This window comes from Apiospora hydei (assembly GCF_038363865.1).
Source record: "Apiospora hydei strain CBS 114990 chromosome Unknown utg000004l_segment0_segment0, whole genome shotgun sequence".
Taxonomy (NCBI): domain Eukaryota; kingdom Fungi; phylum Ascomycota; class Sordariomycetes; order Amphisphaeriales; family Apiosporaceae; genus Apiospora; species Apiospora hydei.
The window spans coordinates 2,590,049-2,614,035 of NW_027117363.1; the positions used below are offsets into that span (position 1 = coordinate 2,590,049).

General features: G+C 53.5%; 11 protein-coding genes across 11 annotated transcripts; 3 read left to right on the top strand and 8 right to left on the bottom strand.

Moving 5' to 3' along the window:
- Positions 1 to 321: 321 nt before the first annotated feature.
- On the bottom strand, positions 322 to 1,497 carry PG997_003314 (nucleoside-triphosphate phosphatase; the record flags this gene model as incomplete). Its single annotated transcript, XM_066807629.1, has 4 exons — positions 322 to 607; positions 700 to 1,073; positions 1,131 to 1,250; positions 1,315 to 1,497. 4 exons carry the CDS (start codon positions 1,495 to 1,497, stop codon positions 322 to 324), a joined length of 963 nt encoding a protein of 320 aa, XP_066671247.1.
- A 2,381-nt stretch (positions 1,498 to 3,878) lies between these two features.
- On the top strand, positions 3,879 to 5,051 carry PG997_003315 (uncharacterized protein; the record flags this gene model as incomplete). Its single annotated transcript, XM_066807630.1, has 4 exons — positions 3,879 to 3,976; positions 4,051 to 4,177; positions 4,242 to 4,326; positions 4,378 to 5,051. The coding sequence occupies 4 exons, from the start codon at positions 3,879 to 3,881 to the stop codon at positions 5,049 to 5,051; spliced, it is 984 nt and encodes a 327-aa protein (XP_066671248.1).
- A 76-nt stretch (positions 5,052 to 5,127) lies between these two features.
- PG997_003316 (uncharacterized protein) lies at positions 5,128 to 6,469 on the bottom strand (the record flags this gene model as incomplete). The annotated part of the gene is made up of 2 exons (XM_066807631.1): positions 5,128 to 5,373; positions 5,432 to 6,469. The coding sequence occupies 2 exons, from the start codon at positions 6,467 to 6,469 to the stop codon at positions 5,128 to 5,130; spliced, it is 1,284 nt and encodes a 427-aa protein (XP_066671249.1).
- Positions 6,470 to 6,863: 394 nt separating this feature from the next.
- Positions 6,864 to 7,783, top strand: PG997_003317 (uncharacterized protein; the record flags this gene model as incomplete). The annotated part of the gene is made up of 3 exons (XM_066807632.1): positions 6,864 to 7,097; positions 7,173 to 7,220; positions 7,247 to 7,783. 3 exons carry the CDS (start codon positions 6,864 to 6,866, stop codon positions 7,781 to 7,783), a joined length of 819 nt encoding a protein of 272 aa, XP_066671250.1.
- A 201-nt stretch (positions 7,784 to 7,984) lies between these two features.
- Positions 7,985 to 8,713, bottom strand: PG997_003318 (uncharacterized protein; the record flags this gene model as incomplete). Its single annotated transcript, XM_066807633.1, has 1 exon — positions 7,985 to 8,713. The coding sequence occupies one exon, from the start codon at positions 8,711 to 8,713 to the stop codon at positions 7,985 to 7,987; it is 729 nt and encodes a 242-aa protein (XP_066671251.1).
- Positions 8,714 to 11,402: 2,689 nt separating this feature from the next.
- PG997_003319 (uncharacterized protein) lies at positions 11,403 to 13,359 on the top strand (the record flags this gene model as incomplete). Its single annotated transcript, XM_066807634.1, has 3 exons — positions 11,403 to 11,760; positions 11,832 to 12,814; positions 12,883 to 13,359. 3 exons carry the CDS (start codon positions 11,403 to 11,405, stop codon positions 13,357 to 13,359), a joined length of 1,818 nt encoding a protein of 605 aa, XP_066671252.1.
- A 1,651-nt stretch (positions 13,360 to 15,010) lies between these two features.
- PG997_003320 (uncharacterized protein) lies at positions 15,011 to 16,192 on the bottom strand (the record flags this gene model as incomplete). Its single annotated transcript, XM_066807635.1, has 1 exon — positions 15,011 to 16,192. One exon carries the CDS (start codon positions 16,190 to 16,192, stop codon positions 15,011 to 15,013), a length of 1,182 nt encoding a protein of 393 aa, XP_066671253.1.
- Positions 16,193 to 16,333: 141 nt separating this feature from the next.
- PG997_003321 (uncharacterized protein) lies at positions 16,334 to 16,855 on the bottom strand (the record flags this gene model as incomplete). Its single annotated transcript, XM_066807636.1, has 1 exon — positions 16,334 to 16,855. One exon carries the CDS (start codon positions 16,853 to 16,855, stop codon positions 16,334 to 16,336), a length of 522 nt encoding a protein of 173 aa, XP_066671254.1.
- A 1,066-nt stretch (positions 16,856 to 17,921) lies between these two features.
- On the bottom strand, positions 17,922 to 20,217 carry PG997_003322 (protoporphyrinogen oxidase; the record flags this gene model as incomplete). The annotated part of the gene is made up of 3 exons (XM_066807637.1): positions 17,922 to 18,857; positions 18,910 to 19,626; positions 19,687 to 20,217. The coding sequence occupies 3 exons, from the start codon at positions 20,215 to 20,217 to the stop codon at positions 17,922 to 17,924; spliced, it is 2,184 nt and encodes a 727-aa protein (XP_066671255.1).
- Positions 20,218 to 20,931: 714 nt separating this feature from the next.
- PG997_003323 (uncharacterized protein) lies at positions 20,932 to 21,132 on the bottom strand (the record flags this gene model as incomplete). Its single annotated transcript, XM_066807638.1, has 1 exon — positions 20,932 to 21,132. The coding sequence occupies one exon, from the start codon at positions 21,130 to 21,132 to the stop codon at positions 20,932 to 20,934; it is 201 nt and encodes a 66-aa protein (XP_066671256.1).
- A 224-nt stretch (positions 21,133 to 21,356) lies between these two features.
- PG997_003324 (uncharacterized protein) lies at positions 21,357 to 22,436 on the bottom strand (the record flags this gene model as incomplete). Its single annotated transcript, XM_066807639.1, has 1 exon — positions 21,357 to 22,436. The coding sequence occupies one exon, from the start codon at positions 22,434 to 22,436 to the stop codon at positions 21,357 to 21,359; it is 1,080 nt and encodes a 359-aa protein (XP_066671257.1).
- Positions 22,437 to 23,987: the final 1,551 nt, after the last annotated feature.

Below are 23,987 nucleotides of genomic sequence, written 5' to 3' on the forward strand. Positions count from 1 at the left end.
ATGCTGTCATGCTGAGTCAGTCTACGGGCCGCTGTGGAGAAGCCTGCTACGGGGGCGACGTTAGCGGTAGTGGCCAACTGCCACCACCTAATAAAGTGCTTGCTTTAGCGCTTCAAGCCCTGGCGATGAACGGACTCCATCAACGGATGCATTGCTGCAATTGAATGTGAATCTTTTCTATTTAGTCTATTTCATCTGGCCCATTCTTCATGCTGCCTGCCCATCTCGGTCACTTCGGGAGTCATTCATGTTCTGTCTCCTGGAACCTGCTGTGGCTTAATCAGCATGCGCGTTGAACGGTCATTCATTCGCAAGCAAGCGTTACCACCTACCTGAAATATCCACCAGAGGTATCTCCGGCTCGCTCAGTTTCTGGAACCGATTGCTTCGGTCTCCCGAACTTCCTCCTGACTTGCTTGCCGCTGTGGAGAAGATAGACGAGCGGAACATTTTGTTGAATGCCGGCGCCATGGCTGGTAGGTTTGCGTTGATGATGCCCAGGAGCGGCACGAGGGACGAGAAGAGCGCCACCCTCGAGGGCTCCGTGATGTTGAAGGGATCAAGCTCGGAGAAAAAGCGGATGCGGACGGACGTGAGGGCAATGATTCTGGGTGGGTGGGAAGTCTGATCAGCCAGCCAGCACACTCAGAGAGGGAAACGGACTGCTCACGACGGTATGAGACATAGGGGGAAGCATACATGAAACCCAGCCCGAATATGAAGGTCAGCGCCACTTTCTTGGACGTGACAAGCTTCAGCCCCCACAGCATGGGCATAGGAAGCAAAATGATGATGACGTCGATGACGGTGTCCGTCGACGCCAACGCCCTGTACAAGACGCTGCTGTCGCCGCAGCGGCCGGGCGTCTCCGGGTCCCAGCTCTTCCGGGGCGGGATGCAGATGAAGATGTCGCTGAACAGCGCGGCGATGTAAAAGGCGACGACGAGGCACATGACGCCGTAGACGACGTTGACGAACATCGTTCGACGGAATATTCTCGAGTAGAAGTGGAGGATGGACACTTTGATCAGGCACACGAGCGTGAGCCACGTCAGGTCGCTGGCGAAGATGAGCTACAGATGCCCCTTTCTTGTCAGTTGATACTCAAAGTGCGTTGGTGTATTGCTAACCTTGCGAAACAAGAAAAGTACGTCTGAGCCGCCAATTCGCATTACCTCCTTTTGAGGTAGGCCCATGCCACATTTCAACACAAGCGTCATTTCGAGAGCATATCGCACCGTCACGATGATCTAGGCAGATCCGGATCAGTTTTCAAATTGCTAAGTCAAGGTGGAGTAAATCTTGAGCCTATACCATAGCGATGATGATCAGGATGTCATTGACCTGCAGGTTGCTCTTTATCAAGCGTCGTGACCATAGCCGAAGTCCTAAAGATACGAAATCCGATGCCAGTAGAATGGTCTCGATGCTGAGTACTGTTATGCCGGCTGAGTTCCGGTGGAGTGCCCCCGCCATGGTACCAGAGGGTGTCGCCATTTTTCGTATAGGTATCAAAAGGCTACATGTAAGAGGAGGACGCCCTAGGTGTAGGCTCGAGAGTTCGATATCTAAAAGTTCCTTAAGTCCTACATTAAGACATATCATAGGAGAATGAAAAGTAGACCCTCTCGTGAAGATACTGTATCTGTCAGAGTCTGGCTAGACATCGTTCTTCAATCGTTTCTGCAGCGGTCAATGAAGCAGGCAGGGCGGCAGTTCGTCGGCCATAGGGCATGCATCTCCGTACTACCCAAGGCTACATATCACACACCAACTCATCCAACTAGTAACGGCCACCAGGAATGCGCAGGATCGGCAAGTGTATGAACGGGGAGTGTCTAACATGCATTGCAGAACAACTGCGAATAAGCATGATCGACAAAGAGTAGCCCCCAACAGCATCTTACCTGCATGTGCGATCGTCAGTAGCTGCTCATCCGGCCGACTTGAGCGAGAGCGATGAGGGAATCCATCCCACCTGCGTTGGCAGATTGTGCTGTGTAGCCTGAGATGCGACCCAACTATGCATGTACTCTTGGCAGTTGGAGCAGAAATCCGAAAGGCTAGCTTGGTCACCACCAATCTGGAGGTCGAGAGCTCCTGGTGTTTTGCGCTGGTCATGGTGACATTTGTTAATCCAAGGAGATCCATCAATGTTATAGTCTGCATCAATGATGCCTGAAATCAGTCGACCAGATACACAACGACGTTCTGGAGTGTGATACCCCTAGAAGAGGAGATACTAGCTAGCAGTCATCACGAGCATATCCGTCAGCGCTGCCGCGGATTCGGTTCCCGCTAGGCCTAATTGTATGTCCGAAAGAAATTGTCTGATGAAGTGGAAGCTGACGACGACGGCCTTCGTTGGAGAAGGAAGGATGATACGGCCTCCATCGGATCTTCACCCCTTGGGCGCCGCGTAGCGAGGTAATGTGCAACCACACGCCTGGGAAAGGCTGTAAAGCTCTTAGCTGGTGGCCCTTCTGTTTAATATCTTACGACTGCAGTCATAGGTACACGCGTGCGCTCAGTCGAAGTCGTACTCCAGCCACAAACAGTACCACAACACCCATATTCCTCCCTCGCTACGATGCGAAAATGCACCACTCAAGTAGTGGGAGGTATGCTTAGATCTCGTGGCCGTCCGATCCGGGTAACAGATGATGGTCCTCCAAGATAGCCTCGCAGCAAACTTAGACATATCGTACCGTGCCGAAGACGATCCCGCAGGACACACAGGCGCCAACCAATGACCTTCGGCTAGCAAAATTTTAGGCTTCTTAACCCAGCTATAAGGTATCATCAACCCGCTGTTAGGGAAAATGATTTCCACAGGAAAGTGTATGGGAATAGCCCAGACAAGCGGTTATCTAAGTATACTACCAAATCATGTACCGCACTTAGAGCCGGGCCAAGAGAGCTGGCCTTGACGACGATACCCCCGTGCTAGATGTCCACACTCAACACAAATTACTCTCAGATATTGACCAAGATATATACCTGAAAGATACGAGATTGTGTTTGAAGGCGGGAACAGATATGCGCACCGAGGAGACCACCAGAGTCCCCTCCCTGGTTCTCTTTGACGATGCCCCCTTGATGGCAACAGCGATGCCCCCATTATGCGATCCGTCCTGTACACATTGGGAAATATTTAGTTCCATGGTATAATGTTTATTTCACTGGACATGATGCTTATCCTATTGGATGTGATGCCTAATTAGACAAATAGACCTATCGATTGCTCGCGAAAAGTTGTTATTACACCCAAGGCAGCGTTGTCGTCATCAGGGGGATAGAAATAACGTTATGGGGTTCTCCTAACCACGATAAGGATCACGAGCTCCATGCGGCACCGAACTGGCTAGGTTATCATTCGAATCGGCGCCCATTCCTGATGCAGTTCTTCGGGCCGTCCTCGAGGATGCCTACATGGACCATGAGGGCCCCAGTCACTTCGCGCGGATAGGAAGCGCGCGGATAGGAAGAGTCCATTCGGGACATGAAGTCACTGTGGTCATCGTTGGGCTTCAGGAGGCCCATGGGTACTCCGTTTGACAACGGATATTTACTGGATGGTATCCGAACAGATAGGACCTTGACAGCTGTTGATGCATCAATGGTGGCGATAAGGTGAATACAAAGTGAGAGGGAGTGCAATTAATTAGGAAACTTACAGTAACAGCTCCTGCCAAACGGTGATTGTCGTCTAAGTAAGAAAGCATTCAATTGTTCACGTTTCCAGCGAGCCAACAGTGCACCACCACCAGTACAATACGTGCGTATCTACTCTGAGGCCTTTCTCCTCTACTATCACTCTTCTTCCACTTCTGCCAATTGGACTCTGCCTTCCCCATCGGCAAACTCACACCAACAAGATGTCGGAGCCAACTCCGAAGAAGAGAAAGATCGAAGACGAAGCGACGGTTTCCGCCAACCGCTTTTCCGTGAGCTCTGTCAGAGAAAAGCTCCACGAGTCAGATAAGAGGCAAGTGAACACCCAGATGCATCACGAGAGCATCACATATGACTAACGGCGCTGTCATACAGACTTCTAGAGACCGGCGACTTCTCCGATGTGACAGTCGAATGCGGAGGCATCACCTGGCCGCTCCACAAGAGCATATTGTGCACCAGATCTTCTTATTTCGCAAAGGCATTGGCTGGGCCGTTTGAGGTATGGCTGTTGGCATTCCCAAAGATCGATGCAAAAAAAGAGGCTCATCATTGTTCTGGTATAGGAAGCCAGCACTGGCAGAATTGTCATCCACGAGATGAAACCCAAGATCGTCAGAGAAGTAATTGAGTTCCTCTACACAGGAGGGAGTGAGTCAATGCATCGTTGCTCTTTCCTAGGTGATAATAACGATACACCAGTCAAGAGACCATCGTCCGCTCCCTATGCAAGGTTCCCAGGCCTACTGAGGTATTGCTGGGATCTTTATGTTGCGGCAGATGATTTTCAGCTTGAGAACCTGACGGAAACTGTGCTTGCTCGGCAGTCTGCCTTCTTGAAGATGGTAGCGGGCAGTTGGCAACCGCTTGTTGGTCTCGACGACAAGAACACTTTTGACAAACATGTTACGGAAATCCTACCTTCCGACAAACTCGAGGAGTTCTTCAAAACAGTAACACTCGTTTACACCCACAATATGGACACCGCCCAACCATTCAAGAAGACCCTATGCACATTTATGCGCCAGATACACCACTTCATCATGTTGGATCCAAGGTTCAAAGAGCATCTGAAAAGAGTCCCTCTATTTTGCGCCGATCTATTCGGTGAATATGTCTTGGATCGACCTCAAGACTATTCCCTAATCCCGCTAGGTCAACCGCGTTACTGCACTGATTGCAGGGAATACTTGATGGAAATTGACGAGATGTGGACCACTAATGCACTAAACACCGCTTCATCTACTGATCTCGAACGCTTGGGGCTTACGAGATGTTATAATGGCAAAGTGATGGATGAAGGTGGAAATTGGGTTGTGGCAGTCAAGGGGCGCTGCATGGATTGTGCTCAGAAGTTGGAAGAACAGGCAGGTTGATGATCCTTCTATAGAACGAAGGAGGAACAGCTCACTCTCAGAACATTGCTTTTCAGAGGCTCTCAAGCTTCGCACTTCATCTGCAATCCGTGGTCTCTCTCTTGCGTTTTAACGTAGCAAGAGCATCAATGACCACGTCTGCAAATTCAGAACCGTTGATATCCAAATCATGCGTCTCTACGCCGACGCCACTGTCCTTAAGTTTCTCCCTGAGTGTCTCGAACAGTGCCTTGTCCGCGCCACGATCTTCAAAGGGGCCGCCATCCCCAGATATCATACTGATCGACTTTTCCGGTAGCAAGACCTTAACCAGGTCCTTTCTCTCGTAGACTGCCAGTTTCTCCCCCGATGAACTCGCCGATCCTCCGATTTTCTTCCACATTCGTTCTCAGTAGTGTCACGGCTGGGTTGTGTTGGTACAGCTTGCGCTCGCCCTTCCGATCAGCCTCTACCAGCTCCTGCTTAATGGAGCCCATGGGACCGAAGTTGATCATGTCGCACGCGCCGACGCTGACAATGTAGGGAATCTGTGCCTGGGCGCCTGCGGATAGCCGGTCGGGTCCGGCTGACAGGATGCCCCCGCCAATCTCGTCGGCTATTTCAGTCGTCGTCAGGTCGATCACGGCGTCGAACTCGCCTTGGCGGATCAGCATTTCCATTGCCCGACCGCCTGAACCCGTGGCATGGAACACCACCACCTCCGCGTTGTGCGGCGGCTGCGACAATATGTGGCGGATGCGGTCCACCCCCGGCGTTGTGACACCGAACATGGTGATTGCGATTCTCTCCCGCCTCTTCGTGCTACTACTACCTGTAGCAGTCTCCGACCCGGACGTGGCAGACGATGGCTCTATTGATCCGCGGTAAGCATGAGCCATGCCAGCTATCGCCGCCGCCGCGTTTCCAAGGATCCTCTCGGAAAGGAAGTTCAGGCCGGCAATGTCGACGACACTGTACATTAGCGTGATGTCGACGCCACCGACGAGGTGGCCCACGTCGCCGCTCGCCATGGTGCTGACGAGCAGTTTGGGCAGACCGATCGGGACGGCGTCGCGCATGGCGGCTGCAATGATGGACGTGCCCGTACTGCCCCCTATTCCTAGCATCCCGTGAACTGCTGTCGCTGGGTTCTTCATGAGGTCACGGACTCTTTGCGTCGCACTGCTGGTCATGCGACTGGAGTAGTCACCCCTGGATAGATCGGCGGCTGGCGTGTCTAATTCGCATGCTGACAGTTCTACTCGATCTTTGGATTTGAGGGCCGCCGCATCTTCTGTACTGAGTGGATTGCGCCCGATGTGAAGTAGCGTGACATGAACCCCAGAGCTGCTGAGTAGCTGATCGAGAACGTAAGCTGCTTCCTCGAGCTTGGTGTCCAGCGTCGCCAGGAGCAAGATGCGCGTGTCAGAGGGTGCCATTCTGATCGCGACCTGAGGCTCAAACTATTCGGAAATTCGACTGGAATTGAGTTCTTGGAGGTTATCATGCATCGAAACTGCGGCGGTAACATTCAATTTGTATTCTACATGCATGGTCTGCTGAGGGGTGCGAAGCTGGGCCGTGTTGTGTAAGACAGAGTTCAGGTAAGGGGCAGAGCTGAACCCCACGTTACGTCATTGCACCTGCCTCCACGCCTTTCTTCTTCTCTCACTGCATGCTCACTCGGCAGTTGATCTTTCCGATATATACATGCGCAAGTAAAGAGTACATTGCGAATCGCGTCAAAAAGTAACTGCGGCGCCATTCTTCGCTGCCTTTTGTTGTCATACCCCTATCGCCAATTCTCTACCCCATACTAACTGTTTTTGCGCCATGCCCCGCCCCACCTCAAGAGAAGATGTGCTCGCCCATCTCCAAGCCGTCACAGCCCGAGGCGAAGCTATCGTCGGCGCCGGCGCCGGCACAGGACTGAGCGCCAAGTGCATTGAGAATGGCGGAGGCCATCTCATCATCATCTACAACTCCGGCCGTTTCCGTATGGCCGGCCGGGGCAGCTTGGCCGGACTCATGCCCTACGGCGACGCCAACAAGATCGTCGTCGAAATGGTGCGCCCGCAATACCCCCCTTTCCAATGTCCCATTTCATTCCACCGTTCATCCAAAAGCTAACAAGTCAACCAGGCCTCGGAGGTGCTGCCCATCGTCAAATCCACCCCCGTCCTCGCCGGCGTCTGCGGCACCGACCCTTCCGGGAGATGCCGTACTTCCTGGCCCAGCTAAAATCCATGGGCTTCAGCGGCGTGCAGAACTTCCCGACCGTCGGCCTGATCGACGCCGGCTCCGTCTTCCGGCAGAACCTCGAGGAGACGGGCATGGGGTACGAGCTCGAGGTCGACATGATCCGGGAGGCGCACGCGCTCGGGCTCTTCACGACGCCCTACGTCTTCGGCCCGGAGGACGCCGAGAAGATGACGGCCGCGGGCGCCGACGTCGTGGTCGCGCACATGGGGCTCACGACGTCGGGCAGCATCGGGGCGCAGACGGGCATCTCGCTTGATGAAGCCGTGGAGCGGGTCCAGGCGATCCGCGATGCGGCCGTGGCGGTGTGGAAGGACGTTATTGTGCTGTGTCATGGTGGGCCCATTGCTGCGCCCGAGGATGCGGCGTACGTGCTGGGGAAGACAAAGGGAGTCCAGGGCTTCTTTGGGGCGAGTTCCATGGAGAGGCTACCAACGGAGAAAGCGATCAAGAGCGTGACGGAAGAGTTCCGGAAGGTGAAGCTGGGGAGTTAGAGACGGCCACAAATCTCACAATGCACATATGCAAGAAATGGTTATTAACAATGAATCGACAGGTATTTCTTTTGGCAGATACATGCATATATGCGTTCATGGGCCTATGGACGTGTGTGTGTAACTGCAAGTAGGTATCCAATATATACCAAGTCGATCTAATAGGTCATATTCCCAGCCCTGCATGGTATGAGGATCCCCTTATGTTGAACTGCGCTCGGCAAGAATAAGGTCATCAGCCTCTTCCGGCGTCCTCATGTTAAGAGGACCATACCGCCGGTAGAAACTCTCATTCGTCTCCACCAATCCCGCCGTTTTCGGGTCCTCCCCATACAGATCCACAAACTTGTACGATCTGTACTCGCAGTTGTGAAAGTGACCGTATCGCAAGTCCGGGCGGTCGATCAGGTACTGGATAAAGGTCCCGTGCGAGACCACGACCAGATGCGCATCGTCGCCCTCCTGGTCCGCCACGCCCCGCGCCAGGTCCCGCAGGATCGTGCGCGCCCGCTCGGCCCGCTTCTTGATCTCCGGCTCGGCGGCGGCGTAGATTCCCGTCTTGAGGTTCCAGCTCGGCTCCAAGCGCGACACGTCCAGGAAGCCGGCGCACTGCGCCAGTTTCGCGAGCGGCTGCCCGATGTCGCACGGGTACCGGCTGCACTCCTGCAGCTCGCCGAGGGCGAGGATGGAGCGCTGCTGCTGCTGCGCCGCGGGGACCGGGTCGATGAAGGCCCAGTGTGCTGTTTGGACTGTCCGCCGCAGCGGCGACGCTACGAGGTGTGTGATCCGGTCCATGTGGGGGAAGGTCTGGCCTAGTTCGTGGCACTGGGTCATGCCTTTTGTGGTCACGCTCGGGTCGGGGATTTGGACGTTGTAGCCGACGTTGTGCTCGGCTTCGCCGTGGCGGACGATGTGGATTGTGGGCGGCATCTTGGTCCTGGAGGGGAGGGAGAAGGGTTCACTTGTTGTGTTGTTGCTTTGTTCCGATGGGAGAGTTTGGCCTTTGACCGAGGTATGGTGGTCTGGGTGAAGAGCGTGATTCGGCGTGGCAAGGAGAAAGTAGGAGTCTGGTGTGGCAGATGTCGTGTGTATAGGTCTCGAGTCTTGCGCAGCTGCACAAAGATTTTCTTGGCGATTCGGGTGATGTTTTATCTTGTTCAAGTTCGAGGCAACAGGTTTCGGTATCAAGGAACGTGGGTTGGTTTCGTGTCTTTGTCGAAGTTGACCATTTGCAGCCTGAATTGCTCTTTGTGTTCATCATGCCTTGTCTCTGACTGATCTTAGGAACGCGTCGATGTCAAAGAAGCAGGACCAAAGGCAGCCATATTGTTTCAATCAATTATTCCTGTTCATGAAGTCAGCTTTCAGGCTCCCTAGGTTGCAAGCCTGAGTATGGGGATGGCCGTGCGAGTAACATACCAGCAGCAATGAGCAAGCGATGATGAATGTTCCCATTTGGATGCCTATGCAGTTCTATTTAGCATACGAAAGTGCTTAGTATGATATCGATAAAGTTCAGTCAGAGATGTTGCTCCAAAAGAGATTGAATTCAATGCTGTAGCTCTCCCGATTATTCCATACGCCTAGCGCTAGAATACCAGTGCCCCCAGGAGTTCAACTGAGGAGTTTTGATCCCTACTGGTTCTGTTCTAGGCATATTTCTCCATGCTGAAGTGCCCTAAGTAGCCTCCGCGACGAATAATACAGGTGTTGGGAGAATATGTTACGCCGTGGTTATTCTCTCCAGGGACGTGGCCTAAGCAGTAGGAGCAGTTGGACCAAGGCAGCGCAATGAACTTGAAGCCCGGATTTTAACTCATAGTTCTGTCATCGTCTGAGGCCCTTGGGAATTGAATATTCTGGACCATAAACCACAAACATATGCTGGTTTCCAGAACCTTGGCCATGTTGTTTTCCAGCAACTTCTGAATCCTGGCCCGGCCGGCACTGCCACTGAGAAGTTGCACATTTGAGGAGTTCCTGAAAATGCCTAGGTACATTTATGTGCTTATTTGAACTCAGTGGCACTGAATCATTCGTCACCTTACAGGCTCATTGCCAGTGAGTACCTACCAACCTTTGTTGGTATGCACCTGTAAGTATAAATGAGCGCCAGCACCACCAAATCACGCCCGAATCACGAAAACGCTTTCGCATCGACTCATCTGTCATAGTCGAGGGCGACTTCGGCTAAAGGCGGCTTTTACGACTCTTCCTCGTTGTTTTGCTGGGATGCTGGTTTGTTCAACTTCACCCACGAAAGAATAGTTGCCTCTACTGCTAACACCAAGTGAGTGTTGTGTGTCGAGTGTGTGTCTACGTGACTCATCCACAACCACCCCATGAACAATATCACACGGCTCATAACATACAGAGTCGTCCCAGATTTCAGGCCTGGGCACAAGAGGTCTCATTACACCGTTGATGTCCTAGTAAGTGAGATATAACCTCATTGTCTCCTGAAACAGAAGGGAACCCGCCTTGCTGGTAATCATGATCTACATTGGAAAGGTCACACCAATTAATAATGTGGAATTGAACTCAATCAAGCTTCACTTATCGCTGACCTGTCATATGAATTCACATTACAAGGACTGACTCATCTTCTGTCACCGTGAGTATCACGAGCTTTGGCTCGATGCTGGCAAGGTAACTTGAGCACCTAGGTATGCTCAGCTCGACCCCCTCTCTGAGCCAAATATGGACAATCATGGATAATGTCTTCTGTTGAAGTGAATATGCACAGATTCTTACATCGTCGCTTTCATGACTGGGCGTGATTCACTTATGTTATCGCTGCTGTGGCGGGGGTTTATTCACGTATTCGTACCGTCGCTGCCATGACGGGCCTGTTCTACTTATATCATCGGTGCCGTGGCCGGGCTTCATGAAGTTACATCATCGCTGCCTTGATAGTGTCTATTTATTTTCATTATCGCTGCTGTGATGAGACTTAAGGACAACATCGTCGCTGCTTTAAAAAGGATACCGTCGTCGCTACCGTAAAGGGGATATTACCGTCGTTGCCACAAAGGGGATTCCATCGTCGCTGCCGTAAAAGGGATATTATTATCGTCGCTGCCGTAAAAAAGGATTACATCGTCACTGCAGCAAATGGGAGGTTATCGTCGCTACCGTAAAGGGAATACCATCGTCGCTGCCACAAATTAGACAACATCGTCGCTGCCATAAAAGGACACCGTCGCTGCCGTAAAAAGGGAAATCGTCGCTGCCGGCAAAGGGGCTTGATCTTACACAACTTGCAGCACCTTATCGCCACCAACACTGCACCCATCTACATTCTCACCATGGCTTGGACCTTACGACCTGTGAGATGAATCATTATAGATACCTTGTCATTGAATCTAGCTGAATGCTTTTTGAATCGTCTTCTCCTGTGATGTAATTGTGAATACAATCGAGTCTGAAATCGTGCCTGCCGTGAGGGTGAATGTAAAGGGGGCGATTGTGTTACCACTCGAGAGAGCTTCATAACTACCACCACAACAATCGCCGATTGTTTCTCTCACCCTCACCATGTTTTACCCTCCCCAAATCTAGCAACACACATCCTACCCAATATTTTCCTATCTTGCATACTTATCCCTTGAGGCTCGAGATGGAGGAGACACAGCCTCCCGACCAGGCATCGGCCAAGATCGAAGTCCTGCAAAGCCCTCCCAACCCCCATTTCGCCAGTCGCAACTGGGAGCTGACGTTCCTGGATGTGTGGCTCTCGCAGTCAGGAGGCCGCTCCTGCGTGATCGGCGGCCTGCCTGGCGTTGGTAAGACGCAGCTCGTCAACAAGTACCTCCACCAGTTCTGCGACAGCTATGGCTGCATAATCTGGCTTCCCGCTGGCAACATGGACAGCATGATGTCCGTGGTGAAGACGTTCTGCCACAGAATAGGCATCGCGAGTGAAACTTCAGACCTCGAAACATGCGCCAAAGCCTTCAAGGATTGGCAGTCTACCAGTAGGTCATCGAGTTGTAGCTTACACACGATCGAGGAACGTACAAACCCACTAACTTGCGAATCTTGGAAGACAAAAACTGGCTTTTGATTTTCGACGATGTAAAGGACTGGACTGCTATCGAAGAGTACCTCCCAACGACACACGGCTCGAGCCTGATCACGACTCGGGATCTGGAGTTCCTTACCAGCGGAACTCACAACTTGAAGCTCGATTCCTTGGATGCCATCTTGGGTGCTGAGCTGTTTTGCGGATACCTCAAATGGGAAGACGGTGGACCATCTGAAGACGACCGGAAGATTGCTAGAGCAGTATCGGAAGAGCTCGGCGGCTTGCCCATGGCACTGGCCCACGTTGCGGGCTACATAACGAAACACGATCTCTCGCTGGAAAGCATGGTGAAGCGGCTGCGCAATGTTCGATGCTGCGACCATATCTGGAGAGAGGAATACATCCTCACCACAATTCCCCATCCTGCGTCACTTGGCGTGTTGTGGGACGGTTTTCTGGCCGAGCTACGACCGGAGGGCCGAACCATCTTGGAACTCATGGCCTTCTTCAACGCCGACCAGGTCCCGCAGTACTTCTGGAACAGCCGCATCAAGGAAGAGCCTCAGAGGGACGTGTTCAGCAAGGCCCTGGAGGACCTGGAGCAGCGCGAGTTGGTGCATCGCCGTCGCATCGATGGCATCATGCACCTCTCTACTCATCGCGCACTGCAGAAGACCATGCTGTGCCGACTTCGATGGGGCACTCGCCTGTACTCTTGTGCTCTCGAGTACGCCATCGCCATGGTACACTCTGCTTGCCCGCAATGTGAGCCGTTCGGGGCGCCAAAGCAGGATGATTGGCTCAAGTACGATCGCGTGGTTATCCAAGCGGAAAGCCTCCGGAGTCGAGTCACCGATGATTGCCTGCCGTGTGTGGTAGCCCTCCAGCTCTGCGGCGTATACGCCGAGGTATGTCGCTACTTGCATCTCCGGGGCGATCACGACACGGCGCAGCCGCTCGTGGAGGACGGGCTGCGCATGTGCGAAGCCCATCCGAAGTCGAAGGTCTCCTCCATCCACGCGACTCTGCTGCTTCTGTCAGTAGAGAACAAGAACGCGCTGGGCCCCCGAAGCGGACGGGCACCTTCGAGGTCTGCAACCGAGCAATCGCACTGCGCAAGGAGTTCCCGATGGAGGACGCTAAGATCAACGACCTGTGGCTCTCTGACGCTAACCGAAGCCTCGGCCGCGCCTTCCTGGAGACGAGCGACTGGTCCAGTGCTGAGAAGCAGCTCCTCGAGACCTTTACCTTGCTGAGCAAACACTCGGGACCCTCCTTACTGCCGCATGGCTTTGCTGCGGCGTACGAAACCCTCTCGCTGCTGAGAATGAGTGAACAGCGGCCGAGCGAGGCGCTGGAACTGATCGATAAGGCCATCGCCACGGCCGGGATGGTGCAGAAGCCCAATGCTGCGGTCTTTCTGCAGCTGACGTTCAACAGAGCTATGATCTTGTTCAACCTCGGCGACTTCAAAGAGGCATGGAAGGTGGCGAAAGAGAATCTCCGGAGCGCCGAGGCTCTCTGGGAAAGGAGTCATCGAGCGCGTTGAGTGCGCTATTCTGGGCCGCACATGCATTGTTTCGCCAGAAGCTGTTCCGTGAGGCCGAGTAAGTGCATTGCATTCTTCCTTGTATGAGTAAACTCTAGACATAAACTGACGATGGTATTTGACTTAGACGCAACCTACGAGACCTACTGCGAAAGTCGGTCGAGAATCAGCATTGGCCGGCGGAGTGTGCAGTTCGCGCTCGATATCTTCTGGCGGAGACACTCAAGGCACTGGGCGAGGAATTGGAAGAGGCTATGGAATTGAGAAAGGAAGCGGCGGAGACCATCAAAGAGGACGTAGAGTCGGTAACCATGTCCGACTTCGACATTCGAATCTCGATCTACTATGGGCGGGCGATTGGAGATGATGATGACAACAACTGAACCGGGGAACAGAGTGAACCATTTTAGCGATTGCAATTGGGATACCTTAGCTAGCTGGATACACACATTATGGATGCACATTACACAAATGGGGGCAAAAAGTGCAAAAAGAAAGGCATGCTCAGTATGAGGCTTGAACTCATGGCCTTCGCATTACTTAAGTATTCCGGTGAGAGAATATTAGTACGACGCTCTAACCAACTGAGCTAACCGAGCATTGGATCCAATCGTTGAGACGATTGGTCGGTGTTGGTTTGTTGGAAGAAGGCTGCTTATGGGAGTATACATAGCAGAGGTAAGTGCGGGGGAGGAAAACTTTGTCTGTCTGTTGGTGGGGTATCGAGAAGATGATGGCAGAGGAATTGCTACCCCGTGAGGGAACCACTCCGGACAGATAGCGCATTTCAAACTGGTGGGATATGACTGAAACATACAAAAATGCAAGCTGAGCAAGTTGCGACAAAAGATTGCAGTTCCTCACTCACTGCATTCACACATAGTCTCCTTGCGGGTCAAGAAGGTATCAATATGCCCTGAGTGGAACCTGCAAAAACGGCAAAAGGAAGCATGCTTCTGTAATCAGAAGCGCGTGGTAATTCTCAAATGATGAGAGTGGGATTCGAACCCACGCGGATTGCTCCACCAGGATGAAGATATTAAGGTGACCTTAACCTGACGCCATAACCAACTCGGCCATCTCACCGGTTGCTTGTTGTAGAGTGACTACTTAGAGAAGCCTTTATCGTGTTCGGCGACGACCAGAGCGGGGCCGTGTCGAGTCGGGATAAGCATACTACCTTCGGATGCGTAGTTGGGTGGGTTTCTAGTCCAGGACTGTCTGACTCCCTCGGGCCCAGGAGGAAGGAGATCTAGAGGGAAATGGAAGCAACACTCTGCTTTCAAGAGTTTATGGTCATTGTATGGGGAACGATCATGCTGATGCACACAGTACCTACTTAGCTTGATGCTTCATTCTGTCTCGGAGCTGATGAGATGTAAGTGTACAGCTGGTTCTGTCTATGAGGCTCTATTTTTCATTGCCATTGATCGCATTCCAGCAAGCGTGATGAGCAACACCAGTCTAAGTGAAACAAGGGCATTCACTTCTTCATGAGTCAGAATGCATTATTAGGTTGGGCCTGGCCCAAAGCTATCTGTCTACCTATGTGCAGAAGTTGAAAACAAGCTAACAGAACATGTAACCAACACCTTAACTCCAAGCGCTTCTATCAAATCTACCATGACTGTTTCGATCTTGGCTGCTGCTGCTATATCATAGGCACGGCCGCTATTACCGTCTTCTCGGCTTTCACCCCCGGTTTCGAGCTCAGCGTCGAAAGGATGATATTGTCCACCTCGTTATATGCCAGCAGGTGGATGTCGCCCGTCCCATCCGTCACTGCTCTCGGCGGGCCGGAGAGTCCCTGGTCGAGGACAGTGTCGAAGCCGCTCGCCGGAGTCCACTTTGTTTCTGAGTTGCTGCTGTTGTCGAACTTCTTGTGCAGCAGTTCGCCCTTGGTCCCCCACGCAAAGACGTCGATGGTGTCGGCGCTCGTGCTAATGGCTTCGGGCTGCCCCTGGATCTTGACGTCGGGGCCGCTAAGGAGCTCCCACTCAGACCACTTGCCCTCCTGAAATCCGAGGTGCCACAGACCCCCGTCACCGCCTCGTACGAAGACGTCCAGCAGGCCTGGGGCCCGCGACACGGCGACGGGCGGCGTCGTCACGAACCCCTTCAGGTCTTCATACAGCGCCCACTCACCGGGGTTGTCAGCGTCCCGCCACGTGTGCATGAGGTGGTTATTAACCCTCGACACCACAAAGACATCCAACCTCCTATCATCGCCGGCCCAGGCCACTACGGCAGGTGCCGCCCAGGGTTGAAGATCCGACTTGCCAGCGATGGGGTTCCCCGCGAGGCTCCAATTGTTCTCAGGCGTCCACTGCCAAAAGCACACACCCAAACCCGGCTGCGCCCGGCACAAGTAGAACGCCCCCATGAGGCTGGTTTCCGGCCCGTAGCGGACCTGCACGGGGCTGCTCGCCCACTGGTTCGCGCCAAAGACGTCCCACTGGCCCGTGCCGCCGGGGCTCCAGCCGCCGGCGCCGTCCTGGTCGCGGTACTTGCGGAAGACCTTGGTGTCGAAGACGCCGGCGATGTGCAGCTCCGTCCGGTTCGTCGGCACGCCCTTCTCCACGTGGTGCCGCCAGCTCACCGAGATGGACGGCGTCTTGTCCCGGTCCACGCCGCCGCCGACCAGCTCCATCTCCAGGCCTTGCGGGAGGAAGTCGGCGGCGGACGTCGCGTTGCTGTTGCGGTACTTCCGGTAGACGGAGTTCTCCATGCTGTTGGTCACGGCAAACACTTCCAGGTGGGGGTAGCCCCGGGACACGGCGGTCGGGGCAAATCCTGGTGCGACGGATGTAGGAGAGCCAGGACCGCCTGCCATCTTAGCCTCTTGGGAATCGGGAGCCGTAGCGCCTGATGGCGTAGCGTTAAGACTGGCATCTTTCGAACCGCTGCTGTTTATCGGAAAGGAGCAATCATCAGTAAAGTAGTCTGAGTAGCCTTTCCGGTCTCAGGCGGGAACTTACCTAGAGTGACTTCTCAAAGCTCCCACCACTCCACCCACTGTCGACCCTACAAGAATAACGGCGACAACCACCACCAGTATGATGATCTGCCGTCTCGGCCGCTTTCGCGGTGGCGAATGAAGGGACGCTTCTTTCAAAGGACTCTGATATCCTCCATCCTCCTCCGACCCTGCCGAAAAAGACCCTGCGGCCGAATTGGGCACAACTTCAGGTGTTGTCAAGAAGTGATTGCCGCGGAGAGACGGGTATTTCGCATTATAATCATGCGAGTACTGCTGCCCCCGTGCCGACCGCTGGTGGATCTGCTGTTGCAGCAGGCCGCTAGGTAACACCTTCTGCTGCTCGTTCGCATCGTGTACGGGATAGATCCAGGCGTGGTCCGGCAGTGCGACCTCGGGCGCCGACTCGCCGCTTCTCCGGTGCACGACTTGCGGACTCGAGGCGTTGCTGTGCTCGGACTGGACCACCTCCAGACCCGGTTCTGGGCCGCGGCTTTGGTCATGGGCATCATTAGCCATCTTGAGGAATGGGATTATACGACGTCGACGACGGAACGCGCCCGTATAACTAACAACCTAGTCCGCCGAAATGAACGGATTATGGGCAAGAATCATGAAGAACTATACGACGCAGTTGTAGTAAGTCCACGTCAGAGGAAGTGAAAAGAAGAACGGCGGGAAACAGCATAGCCGAAGAATTGTGAGCGTAGGCAAGTATGTACGCATCCAAAGGTATGAAAGAGGGCCCCCATCCCCCAACGCTCTTCGCCCTAGCCGCAATACTTTCGGCCTGGGGTCGTGTAATGAGAAGACCAAGATGCATGTATATAGAATGACTATTTACAGCTTGGATGGTAGTTCAAGGGGTTCAGCGGACCAATCATCGAACGCGGCCCCCTTTCAGCTCATCTCACATCAGCACGCTGCTACTTTCGTATACTCCTTGGCATGGACCCGCACGTTCGATAAGGCTCAACGGTGGTACCAAATCCGCTGAAAGATCCCCCCCTGTGATTATGTACCAGGCTCGATTGGGGGCGCTGGACAGGCCCATGAAACCCGTTGGGGTCTGTAATCCTTCGAAAACGTGGTTCGCAACGGCCAATCGGCATCCAGTGGACGGGAATCCGGGATAGCCCAGACTCGTGCCACATGGATATAGGGCTGCCTCAATATAGGAATCAGCCTTACGCAGGTTCCTTTGGCTGACATGCTCCCCTGTTCGCCATGGTTGCGAATACGAGGCCGGCGAACCACGCACATTGCCCGGCGCCATTCAGCGAGAATAACATTACACCATGCAACACAAATCTTGTCCCGTTAGACTGCCCATCATGACAGTTGGAAGTCATGACAAGGGGTCCTCTGGAAAGGAAGGAAAGGCTTATGACCCAGGAATTGCACAATGAACATGCCGTGACATGCTGGCCAAACCCTGTAAATTAAACTGTATGCACTTCTATTTTGGTTTCCTCTATACCAAGAAACCCCGGCCTTTTATAATCATACAGCCCAAGACCCAGTTGTTCTCAGGCAGTCCCAGTAGCGAGTAAACACATGAAAGTGGCGGCACTAGCCAACCAACCTAGCTGACTCTCTTCTGGAACAACTGGCTGTTCTTGATCCCGTCCTTCTGGGTGAGGGCCTCCACCGAGCCCGGCTTGAGGTTGCCGTCCTCATCGATGAACCGGTTCGACTCGGGCGTCCACGACTTGAACCTCATGCTTGCCCGGGGCACGGGCACCATGTTCTTGGCGTCGCTCTCCGTCGCCCACTCGAGGCCCGTGGTGCCGACGTGGTCCGGGATCGAGGGAGTCACCTTGAGCTTGTCGAGCATCTCAAAGTACCAGTTCCAGACCCCGACCCCTTGCTCCTTGTTGCGGAAGTGCGGCGCGCCCTGGCCCCGCGCCATCCGCATCGCCGCGTCGTAGGCCGCGCGCATGGCCGGGATCACACCGACAGTAGTATACGACGGCCCCGCCACCATGAGCTGGCCCTGGAAGGCCGACGAGAGCTCGTAGTGCGCCTTGCGCAGGCGGTCGCGGTGGCCCACGGTGTGCTGCGGCAAGCAGTCGCGGCAGAGTCTGGCCGAGGCGACAAGGCCCTCCTCGTCGGGACTGATGCCCAAATGGCGCTGAACCACGTTCTTGGCCATTTCGACGGCCATCTGCTCATCGGGAAGGAAGGCCCATTTGTCCCACTGGTGTCCGCCCATCATCACGGTCAGCTTGGTACCGGCCTGTTCCTTTCGCGTCTGAATATCGGAGTCGAAGAGAACACCGAGGGCGCGTTCTGGATTCTGTTCCTCGGATACACCTTGCGGGATCAGGTAGCCAAACCCGGGGTTGGCGGCCAATAGGTCTTCATTGGGATACCACATGTTGACCACCATGATGGTTACGGCAGGAACCTCGCTCAATGAGGGAAGCGAGTTGGCCGGCTGAGCGATTTTCGCAAGTTGGCCGGCATAGATAGTACTGAGGACTTGATCAAATTGTTCAGTCTTACCTTCAGCAGATACCTGAGCCATTATTAGCGAAGTATTCAAATATGAGAAAAGAGCTGGTACTAACGAGGACTTTGCCATCTTTGTGAGCAAGAGCAGTCACCGGAGTGTTGCGCTTGATCTCAACGTTCGCCCACTCTTTCAGGTCATCTACCAGACCACGTACAAGCGTAAGCAGTCCGTCTTCGAAGGCAATCAGTTTGTGCTGAATTCCCCTCTCTGCCAAGTCGATGACATGGTAGGCATTGGGGCTGTCTAGTATATCGTAAGGGAGGAAGACGTCCTTGACGGCCATCCAAATCTCGCCATCCCGGGTCAATGACTGGTCTTTGTACCAGAAACGGTCGAAGATGGTGTGCTTGGCGCTCAGCTTGTAAGCGTCACCGCCGTAGATGCCATGCAGCATGCCCGAGACAACATTCTTGATCAAGCGGTCCTCGCCCATGGTACGCAGAAGGTAGTCGGCGACTGACTCGTCCTTGTCAAGCACACTCGTGTCTATAATCGGCATCGGCTCGTTCCTCATCAGGGCGGTTCGTATCTCTAGCTCGCGGTGGTCTCGCTTATTTTTCGTCTCTATGGAATGCTTCCACATATGCAGACCCGCGCCAAAGGTGCCCTCCCATATCGGCTCGGTCAGGAAGGATTGCACGCTTTCGAGGATGTTGTTCAAGCTAAACTCCTCGGACGGTAGCTTCACGAGGTGGTCGGGGTAGTAGAGGTAGCGCGAATTGGCGGTGCCTTTGGGGTAGACGATTTTGTCGCCGAGCTCGAGGTTGGCGAGCTGCAGACGTGAAAGAGATCAGCATATATCACCGAGCGGCCGCGATGTTAGAGGACTTACCACATCATACAGAACAAGGTCGTCGTACTTATTCCCGCTCGCACCGGACCTTAACATGCGTGGGCCACGCTGGAGAAGAATCTCCTCGCCCTCTGCAGTCTTAGCGACTTCACCCTTGATCCAGCCACCTAGATGGTCGCCTCCCTCATACAAGGTGATATGCGCGTTCTTCGCATGTCGGGCCAGATAATGCGCCGCTGTGAGGCCAGTGATACCGCCTCCGAGGACAGCGATTCTGCGGGGTGGGTCTGCAGAGGGCGGGCTTTGGACATCGGTGTTGGCTTGAGGTTGCGGAGGCGTCGCCGCAGTCGCATAGCTACGACTGGATCGTGAAAGGAGTGACTTGGGGACATAAGGCAACCTCGCGCGGCCAGTTGCAAAGCCGCGACTGTAGGACGCCTGGGCTCTCAGGAAAGTCAATTGGGGCAGAGCTCTGGCGGGCCGGGCTCCCGAAACAGCATGACGGCAACCATTGCTATAGGCAGACCGCAGGAGGGCTATAAAGAGCTCTTCTGGGCGTTTGGAGGTCATAGCTGCGATGCCAATGGTTGTTGTGTCATGGAGAAAGACGTGGTTCGTGGCCCTGCAATTGCAATTTGTAGCTGGCTTGTCGCGGAATATGCACGCAGCCTTACCTGGGACTGGGACTGGGACTGGGAGCGACTGCGGCCTCGGCTAAACTCTCCACCATCGCATCATCGCATCATCGAACCGGCGCCAGCAGAACAGCAAACACATGGAAAATACTCAACGTCGTATGACAACCGCACCATTCACATACACCAATGCCTCTTTCGAGTTTTCCTCGTTCTACTGTATAGCTGGTTTGCATGGTTAATTGTTTAGGTTAGTATTTTAGGTATATATCACAATGGCGGAGATAGTTCACGATCAGGCAAAGAATGACTGTTCTGTTTGGTGTCAAATCACAAAAATGCGCTGGGGGTATATTGTGTATAGTTTGGCTCATAGAGAGAAAGTCTGGGACTTTTCCGTAATCCATGAAACTCCTGAATGTCATCTAAAATTCATCCTGCCAAAGAACGCCGCTGTCATGTCCCCTGCAAAACACTCTCGGCTGAAGACCGATGTGCTTTCACCCAGGGGGTTTCATAATATACAAACACCGATTCTGATTTGCTCTCCGAACGCTTCTCCTCTTCTCCCTTTCACATATGACGGCCACGACCTCGTCCGCGGCGACGTCATCACTCCGTATTACCAATCATTGTGGAAACAACGCACTTATGCAATTGATTCATCCATGGCAGCATTCTCTTCTGCACCCGGAACCACCAACTCCTCCACTGTGTCCTGGTCGACAAATTTCCTATCGCTGACGTGCGATCCGTCTGCGGTCCACACCTTGTCCTGGAACTTTCCTCGCTGTCCATCCTCGTGCTTGTAATGGCAGTACCGGTTTGTGCAAGGATTGAATCGGCACATGGTTGAGATATGGGTGAATTTGCATCCCTCCACCTTGCAATCACCTCCGTTGCGGCAAGCAGGCATGTCCGGGTGCTTGAAGGGACACTTCGGGTTGGTACAGTTGGGGTAGAACTTGCACTCCTGATCGTTTTGATGCGCACGCTTAGTAGCCGGCGATGGATGCCTGCCTGTGCACTTGAAGTTCTTGCAGGCTGCGCCGTAAGAGCACACGTCCGAGACATCTATCGTGGTGTTGGGGGTGCGGCAGGCGATTGGTGAGCGAACTTGCAGTCTCGGTTCGTGCATGACAGGTTGAACTTGCAGAGTGTCGTCTCGGGGGTGGCGTTCTGTCGGGATTGAGACATGTCGACGTCCTCTCCTTCAGCGCCAGCAGCACCATTGGCAGACTCGGTCTGTTGCGAAGGGCCATTGCCATGATGACCACCACGGCGGAAGTTGTTACCACCACGTTGGGTGCGCTCAAACAGGGACTTTCCTCCGCGGCCACCACGGTTGCCCATGTTTTGTTGTTGCTGGCTCTGTGCCAGCTGTTGCGACAACGCAACCATCATCTGGTTCTGTTGCTGCAAAAGGGAGAAGATATCACCCTGCTGGGCACCGTTCTGCATCATCCAGTTGACATCGCCCATGCCGCTCATCGGGGGGACTCCGTTCATGCCGTTCATCTGATTTGCCATGCCGTGGGCAATATTGTTTGCGCGGTTGTTCATAGCCCGGTTGTTGCGGCCATTTCCGCGAGGGCCGGTCGGGGGTGTTCTTCCGTGGGCATTGATGCGGTCAGTGCCAGCACCGCCACGGATGCGATGGAGTGCATTCTCATGAGGTCGGTTCATATGACTGTTAAGCTGGCCCAACATGTTGCGCTTTCCGCCGCGAGCACCACCACGCATGTCGCCATTGCGCATCGACTTGGGACCCGTAGGGGCGTTGAACTCGGGCGCGTCGCTAGCAGACATGCCCATGTCCATATCTTGATCCATCTGCGCGGACGCGTCTTGTGTTGGTTGGCCGAAGGAGGATGCATTGCCGTTCAGCTGGGCGTTCAAGATCTCGATCTGCTCGAACAGCCATCGTGCAAAGTCCTTGGCGGCAGGGTCGTCGGGACCTAAGCTAAGCAAGTCGCCAGCCAGCTCGCTGGCGATGTCGTCCTGGGTTCTGCCGTTGACGAGCATGAGGATGATGTATTCGGAGAGGGAAGCATCGTCGCCGCCACTTGCCCATCCAACTTCGACAAGCTTGGGTTGGATGGCCGCAGTTAGAGCCTCGGAAAGAGGAGTGTTCATAGCTACTTCGACCGACATGATGACGAAGCGCCGACGCAGCGAAGAGAGAGGCAATTAGGTGCGATGTGTTGAAGAATTCGAGTAGGTAGGAGGGATTGGCGACAAGTAACAGATCAGGTTGTGCAGATTCTGTTACTGGAAGGATCAAGTCGCGTGCGAGATACCAGTGGCGAAGCCACCTGAAAAATAGCAGAAAGTCGATAAGGTTCGCAGAGGGCGTGTCTCAAAGAAGTAATGCAGAAACAGTAGAAGTGATTTTTTCTTCTTCTTGGTATGGCTTTCCTCAATGAATCTGGGGATCAAGAAAGGGAAAAAAGCCAGGGTCGATGTCTGTCTTTCCACGGTTGGATAAAGGAATGACGATAGGTGGTTGTTCAAATGTTGTGGAGAGCTTTGATGCGGCTTTGCATCTCCGGTAGGCTAGCAAGCCATCTGTTGCTGACATTCAAGCCTTCTCCGACAATCACCTTGGCTCACAATCCTTTGGTACTCGCGATAAGATTTATCCGGCGACCCCACTAATACCTACTTATGTATCTACTGGAAGCTCCATTGTCCTGCGCCACGCCTTGCTGACAAAGCATGTGGCGCTCATTCACTCTTTGGAATAACAATGGAATGCACCAGACGGTTCAACTATTTTATTGTCCCGTTCAACCCTCGAATCAAAACTCGTCAAAACTTTGTCAAAAACCACAATGACAAGGCTTAACAAATGGAATAACACACTCGTCTCACCCGTGTCTTGCTAGGGAGAAAGAAGTGCAGAATGTTTGCGAACCGGTCATGACAAGAGCAGATTCAGCAGCTGGCCAACTTGTTCATCAACCGACCTTGAATAAAATAGTCAGAGAAGCGGGAGGTTACTTGCGCCTAGATAAGTGCACTTTGGTTAACGTTGGACGAGCCCGGGCAATCCAGGCAGTCTCATAGGAGCTGTTCTCGATGCAACTGTAGCAGATCGATCTGTGCTTGTTTAACGAGTCTGTGCTGCATGATCTACGAATACTCTCGGGCTTGACAGCTTCGTATGGAGTTTCTTGCTGTATGCTAATGCCTTGAGGTACTCGGCCTTCGAAATAACAACGGTAGATTGTATTGGCACATATACGTGCTCAACAAAGTTGTTTGGCATGAAATTGGATCCAAATCGCAATGAGAACGCTGCCATGTAACCTACCTAGACTTAGAGGTGTAGTTGCAATACAATGCTGTCGGTAAAGACTTATTAACCAGCTTTCTCGAGTCAAGTAGTTTACGCCTGTCGAGACTAAGATGCTAGGCGTACCGTGCCATATGAGCGGTCAGAAACCAGTAGCTTCCGAGATGCCTCTAATGACATGGCTCACTGTCGGTCTAGAGCCCATTCCCAGTCATTCAGTCCCTGGGGTTGCCGGCGTGTCATGCCTACATAAGTTTCGGGAGATGGGCATGATCCGACATGTTTGTCCCCGCCTTAACCGTTAATTGCATACATATGCCGTCTGTTAGCACTGCATCACCATCCCATGGGGCCCTCGGGGCCCAGACTGAGTCGACAGTCGGTGGGAAGTATGCACGAAACTCTGA